At 37.1% G+C, this 23,711-nt stretch overlaps 2 protein-coding genes across 2 annotated transcripts in view; one reads left to right on the plus strand and one right to left on the minus strand.

Annotated features, from left to right (window-relative positions):
* The window catches only part of LOC306874762 (leucine-rich repeat and immunoglobulin-like domain-containing nogo receptor-interacting protein 3), a 35,973-nt gene extending 30,294 nt beyond the window's left edge, over positions 1-5,679 (plus strand). The window contains exon 2 of the mRNA XM_079425000.1: positions 2,039-5,679. Coding sequence (XP_079281126.1) covers positions 2,083-3,900 — 1,818 coding nt within the window. The 5' untranslated portion in view covers positions 2,039-2,082 and the 3' untranslated portion in view covers positions 3,901-5,679. The remainder of the gene's footprint in view (positions 1-2,038) is intronic.
* A 7,311-nt stretch (positions 5,680-12,990) lies between these two features.
* On the minus strand, positions 12,991-22,813 carry LOC306874526 (nuclear factor interleukin-3-regulated protein-like). The gene is made up of 2 exons (XM_079424643.1): positions 22,512-22,813; positions 12,991-16,413 (listed from the first exon to the last, which is right to left on the minus strand). The coding sequence occupies exon 2, from the start codon at positions 16,284-16,286 to the stop codon at positions 15,510-15,512; it is 777 nt and encodes a 258-aa protein (XP_079280769.1). The 5' UTR covers positions 16,287-16,413; positions 22,512-22,813; the 3' UTR covers positions 12,991-15,509.
* Positions 22,814-23,711: the final 898 nt, after the last annotated feature.

Here is a 23,711-nt window from a genome sequence, read left to right on the forward strand (position 1 = left end):
CTCCTGACAACTTTCAGGTCGAGGTCAGCTCCATTTAAATTCCAGTGCAGGGGAAGCTCAATTTGGAGTTAAATGTATTTTAGAGACTATTGTAATCACCCTCATTTCGCTCCAAAACCCAATGACATATTTTAGCACACAAAAATATTTTAATTTCTGGGTAAAATAGCCCATTAAGGGGGTAATATGTTTTTAAATTTATTTTCCAACTATGCAGTGGTACAGTTACAGTATTTTTATTTCAATAGTTTGGAGATATTTCACATCTGCATGGACATATAAATTCATATGAGAGTACTTTCTTGAAGACAATTAAATGTAATAAGCTGTTGAAATATGCTTTGTTGACATCTCATGAGGAGGAGAGACAGTAGGGTTGGAAAGAAAAGTGGCAGGGTATTAATCATTGCCTATTATTAGTATGCATGGTTTTTTGACATAATGAGCTGTAACACAAGCTTTGACACCTGAGTCATAGTCAGGTGTGGTTTTCTATTCACCTCACACTGCTGATTGACTTATAGCAAACATGTGCACTCCGTTTGTTGTTTTAAGTAGTGGTCTGTGCTGATTGGACAGCTTCATAGTGTCAAATGATATGGGCTTGAACCAGGGGCTGGTCATGCGTTTGGGTTACCAGAGATGATGGGGGAGGGAGAAGAAGGGTTGTGCTGGGGGTACATTTGAAATGTCACTTTTCAATAACAATTTGGTACTCTGGAACTGGACTATAAAACTTCTGTTCCACGGGTAAGTCTCGTTATGTTTAACTGTAGCACCAGGGTGGGCCTGAATGTTCATGTCAAAATGCACTAACTGGGATGTCTTCCATTGCATATTTGTAAAGACCATGCTAACTAACATAAATCAACCATGATATTAAGTCATTTTGAAGCCATGCCTAGCTCAAAGCTCGATACAGTTCATTTATTTCTTGGCTTAAAGAAAGAAATCATGATCCTAAAAAGGGCATTAAGTCATCTGAGATTTCAGCCTGTTCATGTGTAAAGTGTGTATGACATATTAAACGGATAGTTCATCGAAAAATTAAAATTCTGTCATTATTTACTCACCCTAATGTGGTTCCAAACCTGTAAGACCTTTGTTTATCTTCAGAACACAAATGAAGATATTTTTGATGAATTCCGAGAGCACTCTGACCCTCCACAGTCAGCAAGGATCCTAACACGATCAAGGCTCAGAAACGTAGCAGGGACGATGTTAAAATAATACGTGACATCAGAGGTTCAAACGTAATTTTACGAAGCTACAAGAATACTTTTTTTGCACTAAGAAAACAAAAATAACGACTTTATTCAACAATTCGTCTCCTCCGCATCACCCTATAGCACCATTTTGGAGAGTATCACATACATACGTTGCATACGTTTCAAACGTACAAGTTTGGAACAACATGAGGGTGAGTTATTAATGACAGAATTTTCATTTTTGGGTGAACTATCCCTAAGCTTTTTCTATGTACTTTTGTCCTTACCATTTCAGTGAAAAACGCTGGGTGCCGAAAGTTTTTTACATTGCATTTAACCTTAAATAACACTATTTTTTTTATTTAAATGGCTTAATCTTACAGTTTTAAAGGCCTGTTCTCACAAACATGAATGTTAGTCATGAACATTTATCATCCAGCTTGTTTATTTAGATCCATGCAAAAAGAATGGCAGACTGGATGAATGAAAATGCAAATTGCTTATAGTATGTGATGCTTATAGAAAAGCAGAAACATCCCACTTACCCTGGTAAACACAAAGCAATGTTGAGCAACTTTCAGTTTCCGACAAACATTCAACTTGCCGTGAACAGGTCTGAGAATAGTTACCAATACAAAATTGTTATATATAGTTATAAATACCAAAAATAAAAATTCTGTCTTTAATTACATTAGTAGTAGTCATGCTCATACAAACTGTAAGTAGTCATTTGACTCGGGACAGCTTCACAATGCTGTAGAAGTGGTTATAGATGAGAGTTGCAAAGTTGTGGTTAATCAATACCTGTTTTTTTGTGTTTTTTTCTCTAGGTGTGAGGTGCAGTGATTCAGCCCCAGTAAGGTAAGGAAGGGGCATGGCGGGTTGTCCACGCCTGAGCTTACCGGGGCTGTTTGTGCTCCTAATCGCTGCATCCCTAACACATGGCCAAAGCTGCCCTCAGCGCTGTGACTGTATCTCTAATCAGAGAGCCGTGATGTGCCACAACAAGCACCTGGGCTCTATTCCTGGAGGCATCCCGACTGACACACGGCTGCTGGATCTGAGCGGCAATAGTTTGCGTTGGGTGGAATACAATGACTTGGCGACTCTCTCGAGACTTGAGGATCTAGACTTGAGTGAGAATCTCATCAGCGTGTTGGAGCCTAATGCCTTCTCCAGCTTGCTTAACCTGAAAGTGTTGCGTCTACGAGCCAACCAGCTTAAACTCGTGCCCATGGGTGCCTTTTCACGTCTCACCAACCTCACCACGCTGGACCTAAGTGGGAATAAACTGGTCATCCTGTTGGACTTCACCTTCCAGGACTTGAAGAACCTCCGCAATTTGGAAGTTGGTGATAATGACCTGGTGTACATTTCAAACAAGGCTTTCCTAGGACTGGTGGGGCTCCGGGAGCTAACAATCGAGAGGTGCAATCTGACCTCTATAACTGGACAGTCTCTTTCCTACCTTCGCGGCTTGGTGACTCTTCGATTACGCTACCTCAGTATCGCTTCGTTGGAAGAGCAGAACTTCCGTAAACTTGGTGGACTGCGGGGTCTTGAGATTGACCACTGGCCCTTCCTTGAGTACATCTCTCCACACAGCTTCCAAGGTCTCAACCTTTCTTGGCTCTCGATTACCAACACCAACATTTCCACCGTGCCTACGGGAGCCCTTCGCAACCTCATTCACTTGGCAAGCCTCAATCTGTCTTACAACCGCATCTCAGTCCTTGAGTCCTGGGCCTTGAGGGATCTTGTCCGGTTGAAGGAACTGCACCTAGTTGGTACAAACCTGATATCAGTGCAACCCTACGGTCTTGGAGGCCTGCAACAGATACGATTGCTCAACTTGTCAAACAATGGATTAGTGACCCTAGAGGAGGGATCCTTCCACTCGGTCAATACGCTGGAGACCTTGCGTGTAGATGGCAACCCTTTGTCCTGTGATTGCCGCCTACTGTGGATCCTGCAGCGCCGGAAGACCCTCAACTTTGACGGAAAGTCGCCTGTTTGCGCCATACCCGTGGAACTGCGAGGAAAAGCACTCAGTACCTTCTCGGACTCTGCACTCTTTGACCATTTCACCTGTCAGCGGCCTAAAATTCGCAACCGCAAACTGCAGCAGCTGACAGCACGTGAAGGCCAAGTGGTGTCGTTTGTATGTCGAGCGGAAGGAGACCCAACTCCGATCATCTTTTGGATTTCACCTCAGCGCCGACGTATCACTACCAAGAGTACTGGGCGAGTGATTGTCCTACCTGAAGGTACGCTGGAGATCCGTTACGCCCAGATAACAGACAGCGGGACCTACATCTGTATAGCAAGCAATGCTGGTGGCAACGATACCTACTTTGCCACCCTAACAGTCAGCGGATTGCCACTGGATGGTGCTTTGGCTGCCAATCGCACCTACTATGTGGGAGATCTAAATGACACAAACTTAAACGACACACGTGTCTTCCTGAAATTCACATTGGACCTCAAGACCATCCTGGTGTCCACAGCAATGGGCTGCATCATGTTTTTGGGTGTTGTGCTTTTCTGTTTCATTCTCTTATTTGTATGGAGCCGAGGACGAGGTCAGCACAAGAACAATTTCTCAGTTGAGTATTCATTCAGAAAGGTAGATGGTCCTGCTGCCAGCGGGGGTCAAGGAGGGGCACGAAAGTTCAACATGAAGATGATATAAAATGGGCACACTATCAGTTTAAAGGAGTTAAACACACATTATTGTTATTTCAAACTGAAATACATTTCTACTGTCAGTCCTGCATATGACTATGGGTTCGGATTTTAAGACACAGAGGGTTTTAATGGGAGCAATGAATAATTGAGTTGCTGAGTGGTATTTTCCATCAGCAGCTATTTATAATCTAACCTTACTTTTGGTGTCTTGGGATATTTTACACATTTATTAAGACATTTATGCTGAATTATGTACTTCTGGCTGGCATTAGGTACCCGTTTTAAACTTTCTCATGTGAGAAGGCCAAGCTTGTAGTGATATATAATGACCATTAAAAACACTACCATGCAATTTTCTACAGAACGTCATTCTAAAATGAAAGTTCAATTATGCTCTTAATATTTCGGAGGTTGTTGTGAGAAAAGTCCAGAATGATTTAGATTATAATTATTTAACGAGGTGCTTTCTGCTTGCCAAGAAATTGCCAATGCCCTCAAAAGGTAAAAAATCGTACATTATTGCATTTTGCTAGGCAGTTTAATTTATATGCTCAGTAGTTTGTAGGCAATAAAGTGGGCATACACTTCACACTGCCAATTTAACAAGGATTTGTTTTTGGATTAGGCCCAAATCTTAGCCTGTTAGCAACTTTGTTGGAAACATGAGATGCTAGAAGACAGTTTAAAAAGTTAAAACTGTTAAATTCTATCTTAAAAAGTTGGTTGATTTAGTTTACTATGGATAATAAGGAGACCAAGTGCTTCTATATTACACTGCCACCTTCTTCTGAGTCATGCCCGAATAAAGTTACACATACACGCATTCAAAGGTACTGTAGTAACAATATAAAGCACATTGTCTTTATAAAAACATTACATATTGATCAGCTAAATACCAATAGCCTCAGTATCTAGACTGGGTTTATGACATTTTGTATCTTATTGTATATATGGCTGTTTTGTGTGCCCTGTTCTCATGTTAAGTAAATTAATGTGAAATACTTTTATTCAGTTTAAAATGTTCTTAATTAATGAAAGATAATGTGTGAAAACTCTTAAAGAGTAACTGCTTTAAAAAACAAAAACTTTCTTAGCATTTTATTAGAGGTGAATTTTAGTTGTTGTATGTATTTACGCCTTTTCTATGCAAGTGTAAGTGTGTTTAAAAGGGAATGTCGGTCTCATAACTTATTTCATGTTCATTTGCATGAGTATACAGTCAAAGATAGCTTTTTGTGCACAGGCCACTGATCCTTTGATCATCCAGGAGTTCTTACACTTGCATTTTCTGTTTATAAATAGCATTTATCAGACCTTGCTCAAGTGCTGCCTCTTAAAATGAAACAGGAAGGCACTTTACAAAGCTGTTCTGCTGCCCCCTAATGTTAAAATACGACAGTTTAAAGAACACAGGGTATCAGTCTCAACCTTATTGCCTTCTACCGATCAATCTCTATTTAACACAAAGTTTAAATTAATTCGATTATGAGCTGTTTTGTTTGAACAAATCAATTGCGCCCTGTACTGTCTTATTTTAAGCAGCACTGTATGTACATTGCAAACTGCCAGAATTTGTCAATAACTACTGTACAACTGAAGGAGAAAAGAAGCTTTTTGATATTTTTGTAAAAAGTCATTTTACAGTTTTATTTAATGTACCTTAAATAAATGGGTATCCACAGCAATTTTATGTTCTGGATAGTTTTATTCTTAAATATGTTAAGAATATTGTTCTTATATTGTACCTATGAAAAAAAAGCTGTTTATAAAAAGCATGTATCTAAGTCCCTGTGTTGGAATTTCTTCTTTTTCTGATTCGTCATGCCATCATAACATAATATTATATATGAATGTTTTTGACTGATTTATGTAATGCAGTGCATATATAACCTTTAATGGTTCTCAACTTTATTTTTTATTTTTGCAAATGCCAAGATGATGTTCAAATTAAACATTTCACACCATTTTATTTTATTTTTATTTCTTTGGTTGAAAAACTGACAGTTTACCTTTTATTTTTAAAACCAGAACAATAAAACCCAATCAGAGGAGCATAGCAGGTGAATAATGTCAGATATTCATGTTTAGGTTTAGATCGGTACCAACCAACTTACAAACCACCAGCCCTGATTCTATAAACAGTTTTGACTATTTCTTCCTAAAAAACTTTCAATAAAGACATGCGCTTGTCAGCATACTTCAGTTTGGTCCCACAAACTTTAAATGAAACGACATGACGGCTGAGCAATTGTTGGCCATAAGCATCTGGTACAGTCATGTGTGCATAAGAAAATGTCAATTATTTTCTTGTCATGACACGTTTCTATTCATACCATCTGCTTTATAAAACAAAACAAAGTTGTGTTTCCTGCAGGATGTAAAAAGCACAGACATGAAGGCAAATAATGGTGTACTTAAATATAAAAAAATAAAGCTATTCAAAAGAAAAGTATATTTAATCAGATGACCTTTTGATCTTGCCTCTAAATGAATAATATCACACAGGTAAGTACTGCATTTTCACACAACAATGCTCTTATTTACATATAAGGGTGTTTCTGCAACTACGGGCACTTTTAAGTCCCAGCAGTGAAATTTTAGATTTATGTTCAAATTTGTCATATGTTGCTTTATAAATATATTCACAGTGTAATTACACACCTTGTCAAAAAAAATATAGTTAATGATTAATGTGATTTAATATAAAATTATGAAACATTTATAGGTCCAAACACCATTTTTGTTCATGTCCCACAACTCTGCACTGTAAAAAAAAAAATCTGTTAAATTCTACCGTGAAAAATACTGTAGCAACATTTTCGGATTTACAGAACTGTTTAAATTTACAGTGAAAACCCGTATTTCATTAACTGATACAATGTTAATACACAAATTTATCAGTTAACTCATTTTATTTGCAGAAACCGACTACACTTAAATTGTCTAACTGCCATTTGTTTATAAACTAATATTTATAATGTTTAAGTAGTGAGCATAAGGGTATTGAGAACTATTTTGCTTAAGTACATGAAGAAAAACCTACTGATTTATGCAAACTCATTAAAAGCATCAATTCAACTCAAATGCACACGCACGCACAAATTAGCCAAGAGATTCTCTTTTAGGTGTTGTGCTTTCATTTGAAGTCACCATATTGGCGTTCAGTGGTTGCTTTAGTTGGGCTCTTGTACCGTGACTTTTTAAAGTTAGTATTTATTTGGTTACTTTATGTGGTTATTTGGAGATTGATGTTTGTGATGTCAAAACCGTCACGGTCTAATCTAATGCACTGATTTTACCCAATGTTTAATCTCTTATTAAATATGTGATACGTTAATACATTTAAATCGCACCGTTGATACTACAGCAGTCAAATGTTGCTAAACAGCTCTAAGCACAATATGCATAAATAAATGTATGTAACTACGGCAGAACTTAAACACACACAGACATCAACAATCAGCGTATGAATCTCAAAATTGGTGACAATCAAAAAAAAAAAAAAAAATAAAAATCTGAACTATGAACATCACAAAACAGTCTACTGAAAAGTCACAACCAAAACAATACCATACTAAAAGTAAATAAAGAAAATAGTAAGAACATTCAGCTGCATTATTTATTCATGCTGCAATGCATGCTGGGAGTTTTGTACTGGCACCCAGCATGTCACCATTGTCACCATTGTTGAGGTTCATGTGCTGATTCTTGATTAGATTAGATTAGATTAGATTCAACTTTATTGTCATTATGCAGAGTACAAGTACAGAGCTAATGAAATGCAGTTAGCATCTAACCAGAAGTGCAAGAATATAGTGTTTTATATACATATAAGTGCAGAGTAAGTGAAGATATGATTTACAGAATGTACAGTGGAATTGCTATATACAGTATTGAGCAGAGTATATACAGAATATAAATAGGAATGCAATGTAGGGATTGTATGTACATTATGAACAGAGCAATGTGGGATTATATATACACATTATGAACAGCAGAGACGTGAGAACAGTGGTAATAAATAAATACAGCTGGATGAGTGTGTGCAAGTATTGATAGAACAATGTATTCTATGCAAAATAACAGTAGTGCAATATTTTATAGAAATAGTTTACTGTGCTTTGTACAGAAACAATTTTAGACAGTTTATAGTGTAATAACTTTAACAATGTGCAGTCTGTGCAAAATATGAGTAGTGCAAATGCATGTGTGTAAAGTACTGTGACCAGTGCAGTAATAAGCAGGTGCAGGAGTTAGATTGGTGGTGTGGCGTTCAGAAGTGTCACAGCTTCGGGGAAGAAGCTCTTCCTGAGCCTACTAGTGAGAGAGCGTAGGCACCTGTAACGCCTGCCGGATGGAAGGAGGGTGAAAAGTCCATGGTTAGGGTGAGAGGCATCCTTGATGATGTTTCTTGCCCTGCCCAGACAGCGCTTATGATAAATGTTCTCAATGGAAGTTAACTGGTTGCCGGTGATCCGTTGAGCAGTTTTCACCACCCGCTGGAGTGCTTTGCGGTCAGATGCGGAGCAATTGCTGTACCATACTGAGATGCAGTTCGTGAGTATGCTCTCAATGGTACAGCGGTAGAATTCCACAAGGATCCTGGGATTCAGGTGAACTTTCTTAAGGCTCCTTAAGAAGTAAAGGCGCTGCTGTGCCTTTTTGACCAGAGTGGAGGTGTTATGGGACCAGGTGAGGTCATCAGAGATGTGGATGCCAAGGAACTTGAAACTCGACACACGCTCCACTACAGATCCGTTGATGTAGATGGGTGTGTGTGCATGACTCCTAGTCCGCCTGAAGTCCACAATGATCTCCTTTGTCTTCTGGGTGTTTAGTTCTAGATTGTTGGTGGCACACCACACAGCCAGGTGCTGCACCTCATCCCTGTTGGCTGATTCATCGTCATCCTTGATCAGACCTACCACCGTGGTGTCATCTGCAAATTTGATTATGGTGTTGGAGCCATAAACAGGAACACAGTCATGGGTGAAGAGGGAGTACAGGAGAGGGCTCAGTACGCAGCCCTGTGGCACGCCGGTGTTCAGGGTGATGATGGAGGAGGAGAGGTTATCTAACTTAACAGACTGAGGTCTGTTAGTCAGAAAATCTAGAATCCAATTGCAGATGGGTGTGCTGATTCCAAGCTGGCTGAGCTTGGAGATCAGCTTGGAGGGGATTACAGTATTAAATGCAGAACTGAAATCTATGAACAGCATTCTCACATGTGTGTTTTGACTGTCCAGGTGGGTGAGGGCAGAGTGAAGTGCTGTTGAGATGGCGTCCTCTGTTGACCTATTGTGGCGATAGGCAAATTGGAATGGGTCTAGTGTAGCAGGGAGACAGGATTTTAAGTGGGATGCAACCAGTTTCTCAAAACACTTGGCAATGATGGGGGTGAGTGCAACAGGACGGAAGTCGTTAGGGACCGAGGCAGTGGAGTGTTTCGGTACTGGTACGATGGTGGAGGTTTTGAAGATAGTGTGTCTGTGTGTCTAAATGGTGCTATAGCTCTAAAGCTCTTTGTGCATAAATGTTTTTAAATTCCTTCATAATAGTTTGTCAACTTATCTTGTAGAGTAATATTACTACCACAAACAATATGAAATTAATTACAAATCACCCATATCGTTTGACACTAACTGAAATCAGTGTATCAGGTCATTAGTTGATGATGACCATCAACAATTAATCAAAACTACTTAATTAATTTCTCTTATCATAACAAACATGCTTCACAAACACAGTTATAACAGCCAAAGAAAAAAATAACGTTAAAGAGTCAAGGGTCAAGAGCATACACCGATCACCAAAATGGTGAGGTCAAACAAAACATAATTCATAGATATATGACAGAAATGAAGTCAAACTGGTTAGCAATAAGTGGAGCTGGTGATGCTGTTTGTGGAGTTGTTTAATCCTCTGCTGATTTATTTCAGTTGATTTATATCAAGGCTGTGGCTGTATGTCAGTTGTAGTTTTGTTTCTGGTTCTTTCCTTCAGTGATTGTGTTTGTTAACAGCAGGTGTTCATCAGTGTCTGAATTCACTCATATGTTCTTAATCACTCTGTCTAGTCTAGGAACTAGTGAATGAGGGTTTAGAGTGTGGTTTCAGACAGTATGAGTGTCAAATCTGAGGCTACTTTCTCGAAAACAAAGGTTAGCTCTATTACAGTTATTCACTGGATATATTACGGAAATGTACTGTTAATCATTTAACAGGTTTTTACTGTGGCATTTTTACAGTCTTTTACCGTTAAAATCACGATCAATTTTTACAGTGTGGTCACAATGTTGAGATAAAATAAAGCTAATTGAATTAAATAAGCTAATTGAATTACAGTTTGACTATTTCAAATATAATTATTTAATATACATATTACTTTACTGCATCTTATTTTATTTTTTTTTATTATTTACTGATAATTTTTATGACTTTTTCAACTAAATTAGTCCTTACCGCAACAATGAAAAAAGGCTTTTATTATGACATTTTATCAAAGACAAACAATTCTAGTTTCTATGGAAACAGAAATTAGCACATGAGCACATTGCTGACAGATTGGGCCACTTCACTACCTCACTCACAAGATCCCAAAAATATGAGGTAAATAATCTTTTCCGTGTCAGTATTTATTGTGTTGCCCTTACCATACAGCTTAGTAATTCTGTACTTTGAGCTACATTTTAAAAATAAATGTATATTACTATTTCATTCATGTATTTTAAGATGCTAAGAGTGAAAACTAATGTAGTAGATCTTGCTAGCTCCCAATTAGCTGCAATTTTAGCAAAAATATAATTTCCGCAACATGTCTTTACCGCAGCAAATTTAGGTGTTGCGGTAGAAACAAGTTCAAGGTTTACTGTATATTAAATTACAAATATTCAGTCTATATGTTTTCTGTTTCTTTTACTGTTGTTCTCTACAGTAGCCTTTTTGATTTCATGGCACTTTAACATTGCGTCCTTGACACAAGATGTCATTACCACAGCTCTGTTTTATTTAATTAAATTTTTTCATATTTTTATTTGCAAAAAATATTTTAACACTTAAGTTCAGATGATTTTCACATTGAAATTGCAACATCTGTCATAAAAAGCTAAATATATTATCTTTAGTGTGTATGGAAACAATTGACATCTAAGGTTACTGTCTAAATTTTACATGGCATAGAGAAAACCATGACATCCCTATTTTGTATATTATTTTTTAATATCGGTATTTACAAAACTGCGCAAAATTTGAAAAAGCTACTGAAATATATTACATTTTTATAGAAATTAAAAAAGAAAAATGTATGTAATGAACGTTATTGTAACGTTGTGGTAAGGACATTTTGTAAGAAGAAGAGTTGAAAAACATAAAAACTTGTTCCAGATTAAAAATCGTAATGACTCCATGCTATTTTGTTGACCTTTTTATATGTATTACAGTCTCTGATGGTTAAAATTACAATTCATAGGGGTTGATTTTCTTTTTAGTTTCAGAAACACCCATAAACAAAAAGAAAATAAGTGTAATCGTAAAACAAAATGGGAGTGGTTTTGATGTCTTGATGATGTTATAGATCTAGTCACCTGGTATTTTGTACTGAACAGTCTATGAATAAACTGAAAAAGAGAAGTGTTGTGTTTCACTTTCACACCAAAGATGTACAATTTCTATCAATGCAATATGAATATGTATTTATCCATTATAGAAATTAGCACTCTGTACAAAACAGATAATGATATGTGCAGGTATTGTGTTTTCAAAGTCTTTTCCATTTTTAATATGCACTGCACATTGTTATTGTGTGATTGATGGATTTGTGATGGAAGTACTGAATCATTCTTACGCCTACAAATTTTCTAATAGTGTTGCTGTCTGGAATATTCACCTTCATGCTATAATTTTGCGCTTTTGCTAACCTATGATATCACTGCAAAAAGCCTGTGCATATGGCAAGCAATGACTCAAACTGAAAGAAAAATGTGTGATTGATGAATCAAGGCTGTCATTAAGGAAGGATGTTTAAGAATGTGGTGTATATTTTTTAAGCAATCATTTCTTCTATTAGACTTGGCATAACTAGGCTAAGTTCCTTTAAATCAGTCTGTGGATAAAATATAACAATGCCACTGTTTGTATCTTTGGTGAATGATAGAAAAGAGATGATAAAGGCTTAATATGGATATGTGAAAAGAAAAGGTGCTAATTAGCATTGCTATTGGTTGCACAGGATATATCTTAGCAATCATTGTACAAAAATATTTGATTGCAAAATAACGGGATTGGCCAGTTTTTATCAAGAAAAATTTAGAACCCAAATTTATCAAGCTGTGTCATGTAATTTGTTAAGATTAGCATGATTAGCGAGCCTATTAGCTTGTAGCTTCTGCTAACACCAGAAGATCATATTGGTTCAAAGAACTGGCTAAAATAGATTTCCGAAAATGATTAACACAAGAAAACAACTAGATCTTGCGCTAGAGGATGTGGTTTACAGATGTAAAAGGCAAAGACAATATACTTTTAACTTCCTATTTCTTCATTGTACTTCTCTCCCTTCATCTCTCAGGTGGCTACAGCAGGAAAAAGAAGAAATTAAGTACGTTTAACACTAAAGTGAGAGCGAAATGTATGCTAATCCAGTTTTCAACAACAAAAATGCTAAAAGCAACTTTGGTTAATGAAGAAATTTCATAGTTATGCAAGATTTCTTTGAGTTAGGCTTGTTATGCAAGTCACTGAATCACTCGATTGTCTTTACTTTGCGCAGTGTGTTTGTGGCGTATTTGCTGTAGGCATCACGATTGATCATGAACAATGACTAATAAGTGCTGAGAAACCCCCACTCCACCTTTCCCACCCCTACATGCCACTGAAACTTTGTTTGCAGCCCCCTTTCACACTTACAAACCGCAGCAGCCCCGTGGAGTCCTTCGACCTGTCACCAAAAGCAAGCAGCACAACTCACACACTTCCAGTCTCACAGCCGTAAGTGGAGGGGAAAACACATTCAAGATACAAGTAGTAGGCCTACTGCATATTATGATAATAAACTCTGTGTTCTGAAGTGTGAACAATAAAATAATAGTCAAAAAGCTGAGATTTTCATTTGCACTTTATTGTAAAAATGATAACATTCTGAAGATCATACAACTTAATGCAGATGAACAAAAGACTGAAATAAAAGTAAACTTTTTTAAAACAAAACAAAAAGTGTTTAAAAATATATGTAATTTAAGTACTCATGTATCTTAGCTGTTAGCATATGACACTAGCAACACCATAATCACAAGTTCAATTATACATGACAAAAAGTAAAAAAAAAGTCCCTGTGAAATGCATATATGCAAATAAGTACAAGTGAAATTGGATCACTATTTTGTTGAACCACTATTTATTTTACTTTTTCTTTTTTTTTTTGCTTGTAATCCACTATGATTGCAAAAAGGGATCAATGATCTGCTGATAAAGGGAAGACTTAAGGTAAACCATTTTCAGCTAATCATAATTTCAGCTGTAAATCTATAATACATTCATATTTCATTAAGTGTAATGAAGCTAAAAAGCATGTAGGCAAAAGTCAATTATATTCTGTATATCTAAATGAAAATGAGTTAGTCAATCAATAACACAAGGTAAAACAGTCGGTTACAGATATCCTCCTTGTTAATTAGCATAACAGCTAATAGTTTGTCAGCAGTTATTGTTGCTAGCAAGTTAGCATAGGCACACATTTGTCTTCAAGCATTTAACAAGAACTTAGCATGTTTATTGTTAAATCCATTGAATAATTCCTGAATGTAAGTGGCACTGAATGCAGTTCAGATTCTTATGAACAAGTTGGCTCTTCGCAGCCCCTGAAATACTGAATTTAGACGAGTTTTGATACTAACAGTCCAGGAGACTTAAAGGATTAGTTCACTTTTAAAAAAACTTTTGCTGATAATTTACTCACCCCCATGTCATCCAAGATGTCCATGTCTTTCTTTCTTCAGTCGAAAAGAAATTAAGGTTTTTGATGAAAACATTTCTCCATATAATGGACATCAATGGGACCCAAACGGTTCAAGGTCCAAATGACAGTTTCAGTGCAGCTTCAAAGGGCTTTAAACGATACCAGACGATGAATAAGGGTCTTATCTAGCGAAACGATCGGTCATTTCAAAAATAAATAAAAAAGTTTAAGTTTTATAAGCACAAATGCTCGCCTTGCTCTGTTCTGTGATGCGCGTTCATGACGTCACGTAATACGCAATTGCGTTGAAAAGGTTTAACCATATATTACTCTGCAAAGGCATTGTATGGTCATGTGTTGCACTGGTTCATGCAGTTTGAATTTCAACAAGAAATCTTTTTTTTTTTTTTTTAAATACTATAAAAAATTACAGAAAGTACTAACCACTTATTGCGTGGTCACAGCTTTCACTTTTGAGTAGCAAGCAAGCAACTGTTTTCACAGAGGTCACAGATGACCTTACTTTGTGCATGTACACCTTTCCAAACACAGGTTCTATATCAAACAAGTCACATGACTGAGATGTCACATAACAAGACAAAATGGAAGTCAAATAAAAGTACAAACATGCTACTTTCACCAGTTGGATCAAGGGATTCCAGAAATATCCTCTTATCCCCTCTTTTCAGACTCTTTGAGGCGGTGTGAGTTTCCCTAAAATCTCATTTGGTCTCATTTGCATGCATCTGATTGGTGGTTAATCAGTTACTGTTTTCGGCCTCTCAGACACACATATTCACATTTTGAAAGCAACTGTAAAGAGATGCCATTAGTATTAGTTTACAGTGTTCTTTGGATTATAAAACATATAATATTTTATCATGTGTACAAATCCAACTTCTTTTTCATTTCTGCCTTTAATTTTGTTAATAGGTGCTTTGAGGACTCAAACATAACCATTCTGTAGCTCAAATCAGTAAAACCATTTAGTAACAGGGAACGCATGAAATAATCAAATGTATTGTTTGAATGCAATGTAAGTTGCTTAAAGCATCTTTGTAAATGTCAGTCTGACACCAGAGGCGAAATTAAATCAGACATAGGTTATATTCTGAATTAAACAAGTAGGTAGCATTACTTTAGCTCAAACAGTGGATCATGACTTGGTAGCAACACCAAGGTTCAATTTCCAGGGAATGCATGAATGATAAAATGTATATATTGAATGCAATATAAGTAGCTTTTGGATAAAAGCATCTGCCAAATACATAAATGTAAATGCATACATAAATGCATTCACAAATGAGTGATTGTGATAGCAGAGTGAATGGTTTGAGTCCAACTTCGGTCAATTCCTTTTTCTATTCCTAAAATCCTGTTCTCTTTCTCTCACCCCCTACTTTCCCATCTATATTAAAGGTAAAACAAAAATTAGTAAACACATGTGCGTCATTATCCCAATTCAAGTTTGCCACTTTCACCTCAATGATGGAAATATTGACTCTATAAATGTATCTCGGAAACTTTATCTGAATATGTGACCTTTTGATCAAAGAAATATTTTCATTGTGATGGTTTGCAACAAACTTCCTGGAATATAGCCAATGTTCAACTATCAAAAATGAGTATGATGACTCATAACTCCTGAGTAAGAGCTTGATTTCAATCTGACATGTATGCTGGATTTGGAGACGCAGATTTATCTCTGTTATCTTTGCGCTGAGAGTTTTGCGTCTTCAGTCTTAGTTTATGGGGCAGGGCGGTGCTGGAATCTGCTGGCACCTGCTGCTCGCCCTCCTCGTCCGATAAGATCCTCTGATTGCCTGGCTGGAGCAGGGGCCGTCCTGCCCAAGGTGCTGCTGCTGGGGCGAGGTGTGGAGGAAAGAGTAAAGGTGCAGCTGTAGTAGAATGGAGGCTGGGGAAGTCTAGGAGATATGGGCGGTTTCTTCGTATGGCCATAGGATGGAACGCCGACCCGGGGTGGGTGCCAAGACTGACGGGTGCTTGTTGGTTCCCCGATAGATTAGAAGCTTCTCTATCTTGCCGTCTACTCCAGTGCAGGTCTTTGTCTAGGCAAGAAACCAAAGGTTGTGGCACCAAAGCATGAAGCTGAGACAGAGCCCTTTGAGATGGGGAATAGGGCATCCCAGGGTTAAGCACACCGTATCGAAGCTTTAGAGCCAACAGCTCGGCTCGCAGACGAGCGTTTTCCTCGCTCAACAAAACCAATCGATTCTCCAACACATAGTCGTTGACCCTTCGCTTCTCTCGCGAGCGCTTCGCTGCTTCATTGTTCTTGCGGCGTTTCTCCCAGTAGGTTGCGTCTTTCTTGTCTTCAGGTATGAATTCCCGTTTGCGACGCAATCCCAGACCTCTTGGAGAGAGCTCTTCGGCTTCTTCCTCAGGTTCCCACATCACCCGTGAGAAAGCAGACTCCATTTTCACCAGGTGTGACTTTTTTGATTGGTTTTGATCAAGATGCACCTGTTCTCTTTCTGTGTGTGGCGTCTGAAGTTACTCAGATGTTAGTGCCTCTTCTCAGTCATACTGCCACCAGGAGCTTTACCTAGAACGAAAGAGCACAGTTATTTCCTTTGCAGGTGGTCTTGTTGGTGTGTCAAATTTCACCAGGCATTGATGCGAAGTTATGAGTGTCATAGCAAAGCAATTTCTGCTGAACATGTTGACCTTTGCTTGCTAGATAGCAGCTTGGTTACAGGTGCCTCACGTCTGAACCTAAAACTCTGTAATGTTCTTGTCATTAAGGGTGTAGATGAAGTAATACATCAAAAATCCCCTTGTGGTGACTGCTGTTGTTGTTGTTGTTGCGCTAGTCAGTAAAACAGCTACACTATTGTTCTGCTAACTAACAAAATAAACTATAAACAATTATTGAAGAGTATTACTAATACAGGTACCTTTAAAAACTCAAAGTTAAGGACTTTCTTCCAGCTCTGTTTCAGCTCTCTGCCTGTTGCCAATTCTGTTGATAGTTCAAAAATGTTTGAGCAATGCTAATAGCAGAAGCCTTTTTGAAGTGACTATAAAGTGTTAATCAATACTGGAGGCGTGTGAGCATCCTGGATATGAATACGACCACTGGGGTGATTCAGAGAGGGTGGGAACCCAAGTCTTCCAAATGGGGGTTCCAAAAACACCCACACTGTCTGATGGGCCGTCGTTTTGTGGGTTACCAGTGGAAGAATGGCTGATAGAGAAGGACAGAGAGCGATCTAGTGAGACCAAACACTATGCCTACAACTGTAAAGACCTACTTCCCCTCTGATGTCATTGACACATTGTATTCTGTCTCTACACTGACACTTATGACTGGTAATTTTAGCTTCCTTTCCAGACTAAAGGTCAGATAAAACAATTTCCTTCCACATGATCATACGCGTCTCATGTATTAGCTTTCTAAAGAGTAAAAGTAAAGTTAAACCTTCTGATCCCACAGCATTTGGACACTTGAGTCACATTTACAAATGTCTGAATGCCATAGCCTCTCTCTCTCTCTCTCTCTCTCTCTCTATAGACTAATGTTCATAATGTTATTTTAAGTTAATGTTATTGTTAAATAATGTTAAATGTTAAATAATGTTATTTTTCAAAACAGAAACCCTGGAATGTGAACTTTAATTAATGTATTGATTATGTAGCAACTTAAACCTAGTAACTTTTTTGTGAGTAGTTTCAATTAAAACTATATAGTTTTTCTTAATAATTTAGTTTATATTTTAATATTTGCATTCATTTTCATTTTAGTTTAAGTTGTAGTCATTTAGTTTTGTTTTTATTCTTTTTTATGCACTTTTATTTCAGCTTTCAACTAGTTTGAGTTATTTTGCAACTAGAAAAAGTTTACTTATATATTTCAGGTAATGCTTATTTTAGTACCAAGTACCAAAAATATTCATTCAGGCTTTTAATTTTAGTTAACTATAATAACCCTGCTACATGTAATGCAAAATTCATAAATTTTTAAGTGTAGATTAACTTTTTAAATCATTTGTCATCCACTGAATGCATATGATCAAAATCTCAACAGTAGCATCAGGGTACACGCAGATCTTCTAGTTCTGCGCATCTTGTACATCTAACCCCACGCTCATTGTGGTTTCTTTTTTCTCTCCTCAGAACCTTTCTCCAAGTTAACAAAGTGTGTGAGTTTTCATGTAGGCTAACCACATCCTGTTCATCCCTTTCTTTTATCTGCTCTGCCTTTTCATGAGCTGGAAATCTGGGCTCAAAAGCGTGACAGCGAGGTGCATGTATGCTTACCACAGAGCAAAACAAACAGACTGTTAGGCCAAGCCACGAGCCAATGAAACATGAATGTAGCAAAAGAAGAGCATGGTCTTGGTGTGGAGGGGATGAATTGTGGATGCTCGCTCAAACCACAGCTATGAGACCACGCCTGCAAAGCGGTGCTTTTCCAAATGGAAAAAACAGTGCTTGCAAGCACTTGTTATCATATATATATATATGTGTGAATGTCATTATGTTAAATAATGTTTAAAATCATTTATACCAGAGCCTTTAGATATGCAAAGTTGGTGCACTCAAGTCCTGCTTTCTAAATAAAAGGGCCAATCACCAATTGGTAAAGTGATCATGTCTCAGCAACAGCCGTTAGAAGTTCTGGTTGCCAGTCATTGCTCATAGAAGCATGTTTAGGACTTCATGTTGATTGGGCCAGCCTGAAATATGAGCTTTGTAAATGCTATTTGAGTGTAAGAAACATTATGGGCAGTTCATGTGAGATTTTGTTGCTGATTTGAAATATGACACGTTAATGTGAATGTGGAAAGCAATTGCAAATATGACTGGCCAGTAAACTAACTTTCTTTAAAAGGGACTTTGTTTGTACGCTCAAAATCATGTTTTAAAAGCATAATAAAGTGGAGAGTGTTGTCTCATGGTGGGATCACATGATCAGATAAATCTAATATTTTTTTACCTTGGTGTTATTTAGAATATTTGCTGGCTATATAAATTAATCATGGTTAAATCGCACCATAAATCGCTAACCGTTAACCTTTGCTTTTGCACGATGCTTCTTCCACACCACAGTATAAGTTTACATTCAAAACATATAATTTCAAGGCAAGTTCAGTATAAGTTTAAGTATTTTAAACAAATGCAAGAATAGATCCCCACAAACAGAGCACTGCACGGGTGACATATTTTTGTAGGCCAAAACCTGGAAACGAGTTTGCATTTAGCACTTCCGTTTCATGCTGAACTTTTTTTTGGTTTTTTTATGGGTTTTTGCTTAAATACCTGAAATAAGGTCTGTGGTGAACACAACCTCAAGATATTTTCACATTTTATTCAACAGCATAAAACACATCAGTTATACCCCTTTTTGAAGCTTAAAAAAGGCAGGTTGCTGACAAATGGCTAAATGGGACTACAGAAGCTGTCAAGAAAAAAACCCCCATCATCCGAACAGTTAAAATTCATCTACTCACTTTCTAGTCACTTTCACAGCCTCATTGTGTTGGCCTCTCTGGTAATTAATATAACTTAAACTTTCTTGTTCATTTATATCCTTCGTTTAGCTTTTTACTTCAGGTGGTTGTATCAGGCTTCAAAATGACTAATAGTTGTGTTTATTTGTGAAGATTATTGTGAAGATGAACGAAACGTATAAGAATCATAAACTTTTGTTGGTTACAGAGCTTATTTTCTGAAATAATCTGAAAGCCAATGGATCCTATTGGAACAAGGGCGATGCTAATTTATAGGTTGGCCTACAAAAAATGCCATCACTTCATTGCATTTTCCTTTTAGATTTATTTATTTAGCAGGCACTTTTATCCAAAGTGACTTGCAGTGCTTTATAGATCACTCTTAACTTTTCAGTATGCAAATATTATATTGTCGGTTAGATTTTGAATGATACGCATTGTTTATATGCTTCATGGATGTTGGTCTGTGATACATAAACTCAATTTTACCCCTGGTCATTTTACATTTTCCTACTGGTGAATGGAATTGTTGCCCCCTAACACTCATATAACTAACGTTAGCTTGCAAACAGACCCCTTTATTTTTTAAATGATTGTGTGGGCAACAGTGGTACGCTAACCACAGTGACATGCGGTTCTTCTCCAAGACTAACCTTATTCTCTTTATCAGTCAACATTTCTTAGTGATGTGTCAAAATAAAAGACTTTAAGGTGTCAATGCGTTAAAGGGGTGGTGGGTTGTTAGCGTTGCAATTTGAATGGTGTTCACATGAGCCTTTTGACATCAGCAGCTTTGCTGCTCTCCTGTAAACATGTAGCATCGAGTTGCAGTCAAAATTCTCACCTTTTGTTTCCGATATTTTGTTTGGTTTCATCTAAGACATCTGTTTATGATTATTGTAGCCTGTTTATTTTCAGCCAGTCACTGGAATGTGAAACTGTTGTGCATTTTACATAAGTTTCTAACTTGCGGATTGGCATCTGGCATTTAGCAGTTTCGACTAAATCTCTCTGTTGCTAATTATCTAACAGATTTTGAAAACCATCCTCCGGGGGAATGTAAATTTGTGATGGGCTTTGCTGGCCAATTGCGCGAGGTTTCTGTTGTCTGCCAGCCTGCTAATGCGGACATGCGCTCATAGGATATGCTAACAGTTTAGGTGTGGTGATGGTGACACATGCTGTGTAGCTAAATATACCCTGTGCCTGCTTTGTCGCTGTGCCACAGATATACACACACATGCATACACAAAGAGAAAGTCAAAAGAGGTTGTTCACATGCTTTTCCCCTTCCTGTGTTGAGTATACAATGAACAAAAGTTAGTCAGAAAACCAGAGAAGCTCTTGAAATACAATATGCCTTGCAGTGTAGCATGCTTAAACATAAAAACAGCAGAATGACTCTCTCTTTCTCTCTCTATATATCCTAAGCCTATCACAGACCATTCACTGACTTCCTCCAAATAGTATGAACCTATTGGGGCATGTTGTCACAAAACCTGTGTTCCCAGGAAAGAACAGTCAAATTTTTCAGTGTTTTTATTTTGTAGCTAGTCCTTTTTGGGCATCAAACACAGCTTTTGATGACTGTAGATGTATGATGGTCTCAAGGCCCCCAGAGGCCTCAGTCAGACCTGCACCTGTTGCTCACTGACGCTCTAAGTTTAGATGGTGCTTTTCAGTAACAAACTCTTAAACTTCTCCTTTTTAACAACCTATCTGTTGGCTTTCTCCTCACCACCTGCTGCTATGTAGATCCTGGCCTATATTTTTCATATTTTATGTATTTTTGGCCTCTATTGTTTTTAAACGAAAGGCTCAGATGTTTTCATAGAAAATAACGTTTGCTATTTTTTTTTTTTTTTTAACCGTGAGTTTTTCCCTTGAAAGTATACAGTTGTATTGCATATGTTCAATGTTGTTCATTTATGCCAGTTTTATATAGTTTATACTGTATCAATCAATCCTGTGGAGTTCAAAAGTCAAAGACCATGTTGGAAATCTGGGATCAAAATCAAATTTAAACCTGGAAAGGTTTTAGGTTTTCTAAAAAAAAAATAAAAAAAAGAATTATGCATTATTTCTAATCAAATAAGTAAATTTGTGGCATTAATCCTGAGAACACTTTTGAAAGAATGATCTTTGGACCTCAAATCATGCTGGAGAACATGATTATCAGGTTTTACACAAACTTGTGGAGTTCATGCATTGCTATTCTTGCAATATAATTTGCAATTAAACATTTTAGCTTTAAATTTTGTAATAAAAAACGCAAAACATGATGAGTTTTCACAAGTGGGGTAGTCAGACTTTTGGACCACTGTTTGATGGATGGGAATAGCAATTAAATATCTTTAGCACAGGATGCAGAGAGAAAGATGCATACTTCAAGCCAGAGCTACATCAGAGATGCCATTTAAGACTTTGAACATGTTTTGCACAATTGTCTTATCTAATAGTCCCTTGAAATAATTTTGATCAAGATACCACACCACACACCCTTTCCAAATTACCCACATTTACCAGACTCACAAGATGTTTGAAGCTTTCATAAACTGAAATTCTCAATAATTGGAATATCTGCAGGGATTTTACATTTACAATTGCAATTTGAAACAAATCAAATGCAGTTTTGCACTTTTGCAAGACAATAAGACCAAATATAGCTGCTTTAATAATTGAATGTTACATGATACAAAATATATTCAACACTATTAAAAGGCTTATATATGTAAAGTTGACCAAATTAAGCTAAAATCAGACTACTTAATATGTGTACTGACTTATATAATAACTTGTTTCATTCTGAGATTGGTAAATCTGATGCTTACAATGGCAGTAAACCAAAGGTTACGTTTGAAATGAGTTTTAGTTACAGTTAGTTTAGCACACCGTCTACCGCATTCAAGCGCCATGAAGCATTTCAAACTACGAACATCTGCATATCAGATGTGTTTTATTTAGTTTTCTTTTACTTTTAATGCAAAATTAATGCAAGAAAGCTTTTAAGATCGCAAGATGTTTGTTAAAGTAAGGCCAGTGCAGTGTTTTCTTATTTCGCTTGATGGTGTCACATCTCGAATTTCAAAGGAAGTCAAAGGAGGTTTGCTTATTTTTTATCATTACATCACCTTTTCATAACTGTTAAAAGCTGACCACTGATGGACACACAAAAGCCCCCGTTTCTTACCTTCACAGCTTCTCACAGTTCTTGAAGCCTTGTAGGGTCACCCAGCATTGACATCTCCAAGGATGCTCCTCATTACTGAAACCAGCAGACTCTCCAAACTTCAAACACTCGTATTGTCTCTGTGTGACCTGAGTGTCTCACCTGCCTCGCAGCGTTGATTAAACGCTCTCCTCTCTGACTCGTGGCTTCTCTTTGGTGTGAAGTGTGATTAAAAGTTAGAGGCTGCCTGTTCGCCTCTTTATGAGATCAGCCCACAAGCCCCTGTCTGTGTCTACTTCTTTTAACACAAAGCTGATGGCTCTACTACACCATGGCCCACATGTCCCTCACATGCGTGTATCAGTGGGGGTGTGTGCATTTACGAAAAAAGAAAAGGTCAGATATGGAAAACCACTCTTATTGATTGTTCAGATAAGCATTTCTGATGGCCAGATGCTAGTCTACACTCATCCTTGACTGGTTCCTTGCTGTTCAGCAGCTTAATTTTCAGCCATTAAATAAAGTCACAAGGGCTCTAAATTTAAGTTTAAGGGATCACTGTTCTGGAAAGACCTAAAATCCTAGATCACCTTCAAAATAGGCACTTATTGCCAATGCTGTAACCACTGTAATCACCTCACAATAATGGTCAATTAATATGCATTTTTCAATGGCAGATTCTTAAGTTCTTAATATTGTTCACACCAGCCATGAATATTGTCACATTATTGCTAGCTACTCCTTTTAGATCAATGACTACATAAATGTTGTCATGATTCTGTAAATGTTTTGCTATTTTGCTTGGCGTTTTTGTGATGTTATCACATATATAACAATACAAAAAGACTATATTGCCTCATATAACTAGAACATAACACATATAATAGCTTTGTCAGATAGCTAATGTGAAGGGATGTGACTAGTGTGCCTTTCATGTGTAGCCTATATTGTTAAGGACAGCACGCCCCCTACTGGTTATTCTAATAACTGTCAGCATTTCATCCATTTGAATTTTAGTAGAAGGTACGTAAATATGTTAAATTCCTCAACTCTAATTATAAAAATGAATAATTAATAATTTTACCGATCAAGAAGGTATAGTGCAGTTACGCATAAACTGCTGAAATACAGAAAAATAAAATTTTCTATGAAGCTTCATACTGATGAATTATTATATAGCCTACACTTATTATAAGTTAAGCCTTTATGAGCGAGTGTAGA

Source organism: Barbus barbus (genome assembly GCF_936440315.1).
Source record: "Barbus barbus genome assembly, chromosome: 9".
NCBI classification, from domain to species: domain Eukaryota; kingdom Metazoa; phylum Chordata; class Actinopteri; order Cypriniformes; family Cyprinidae; genus Barbus; species Barbus barbus.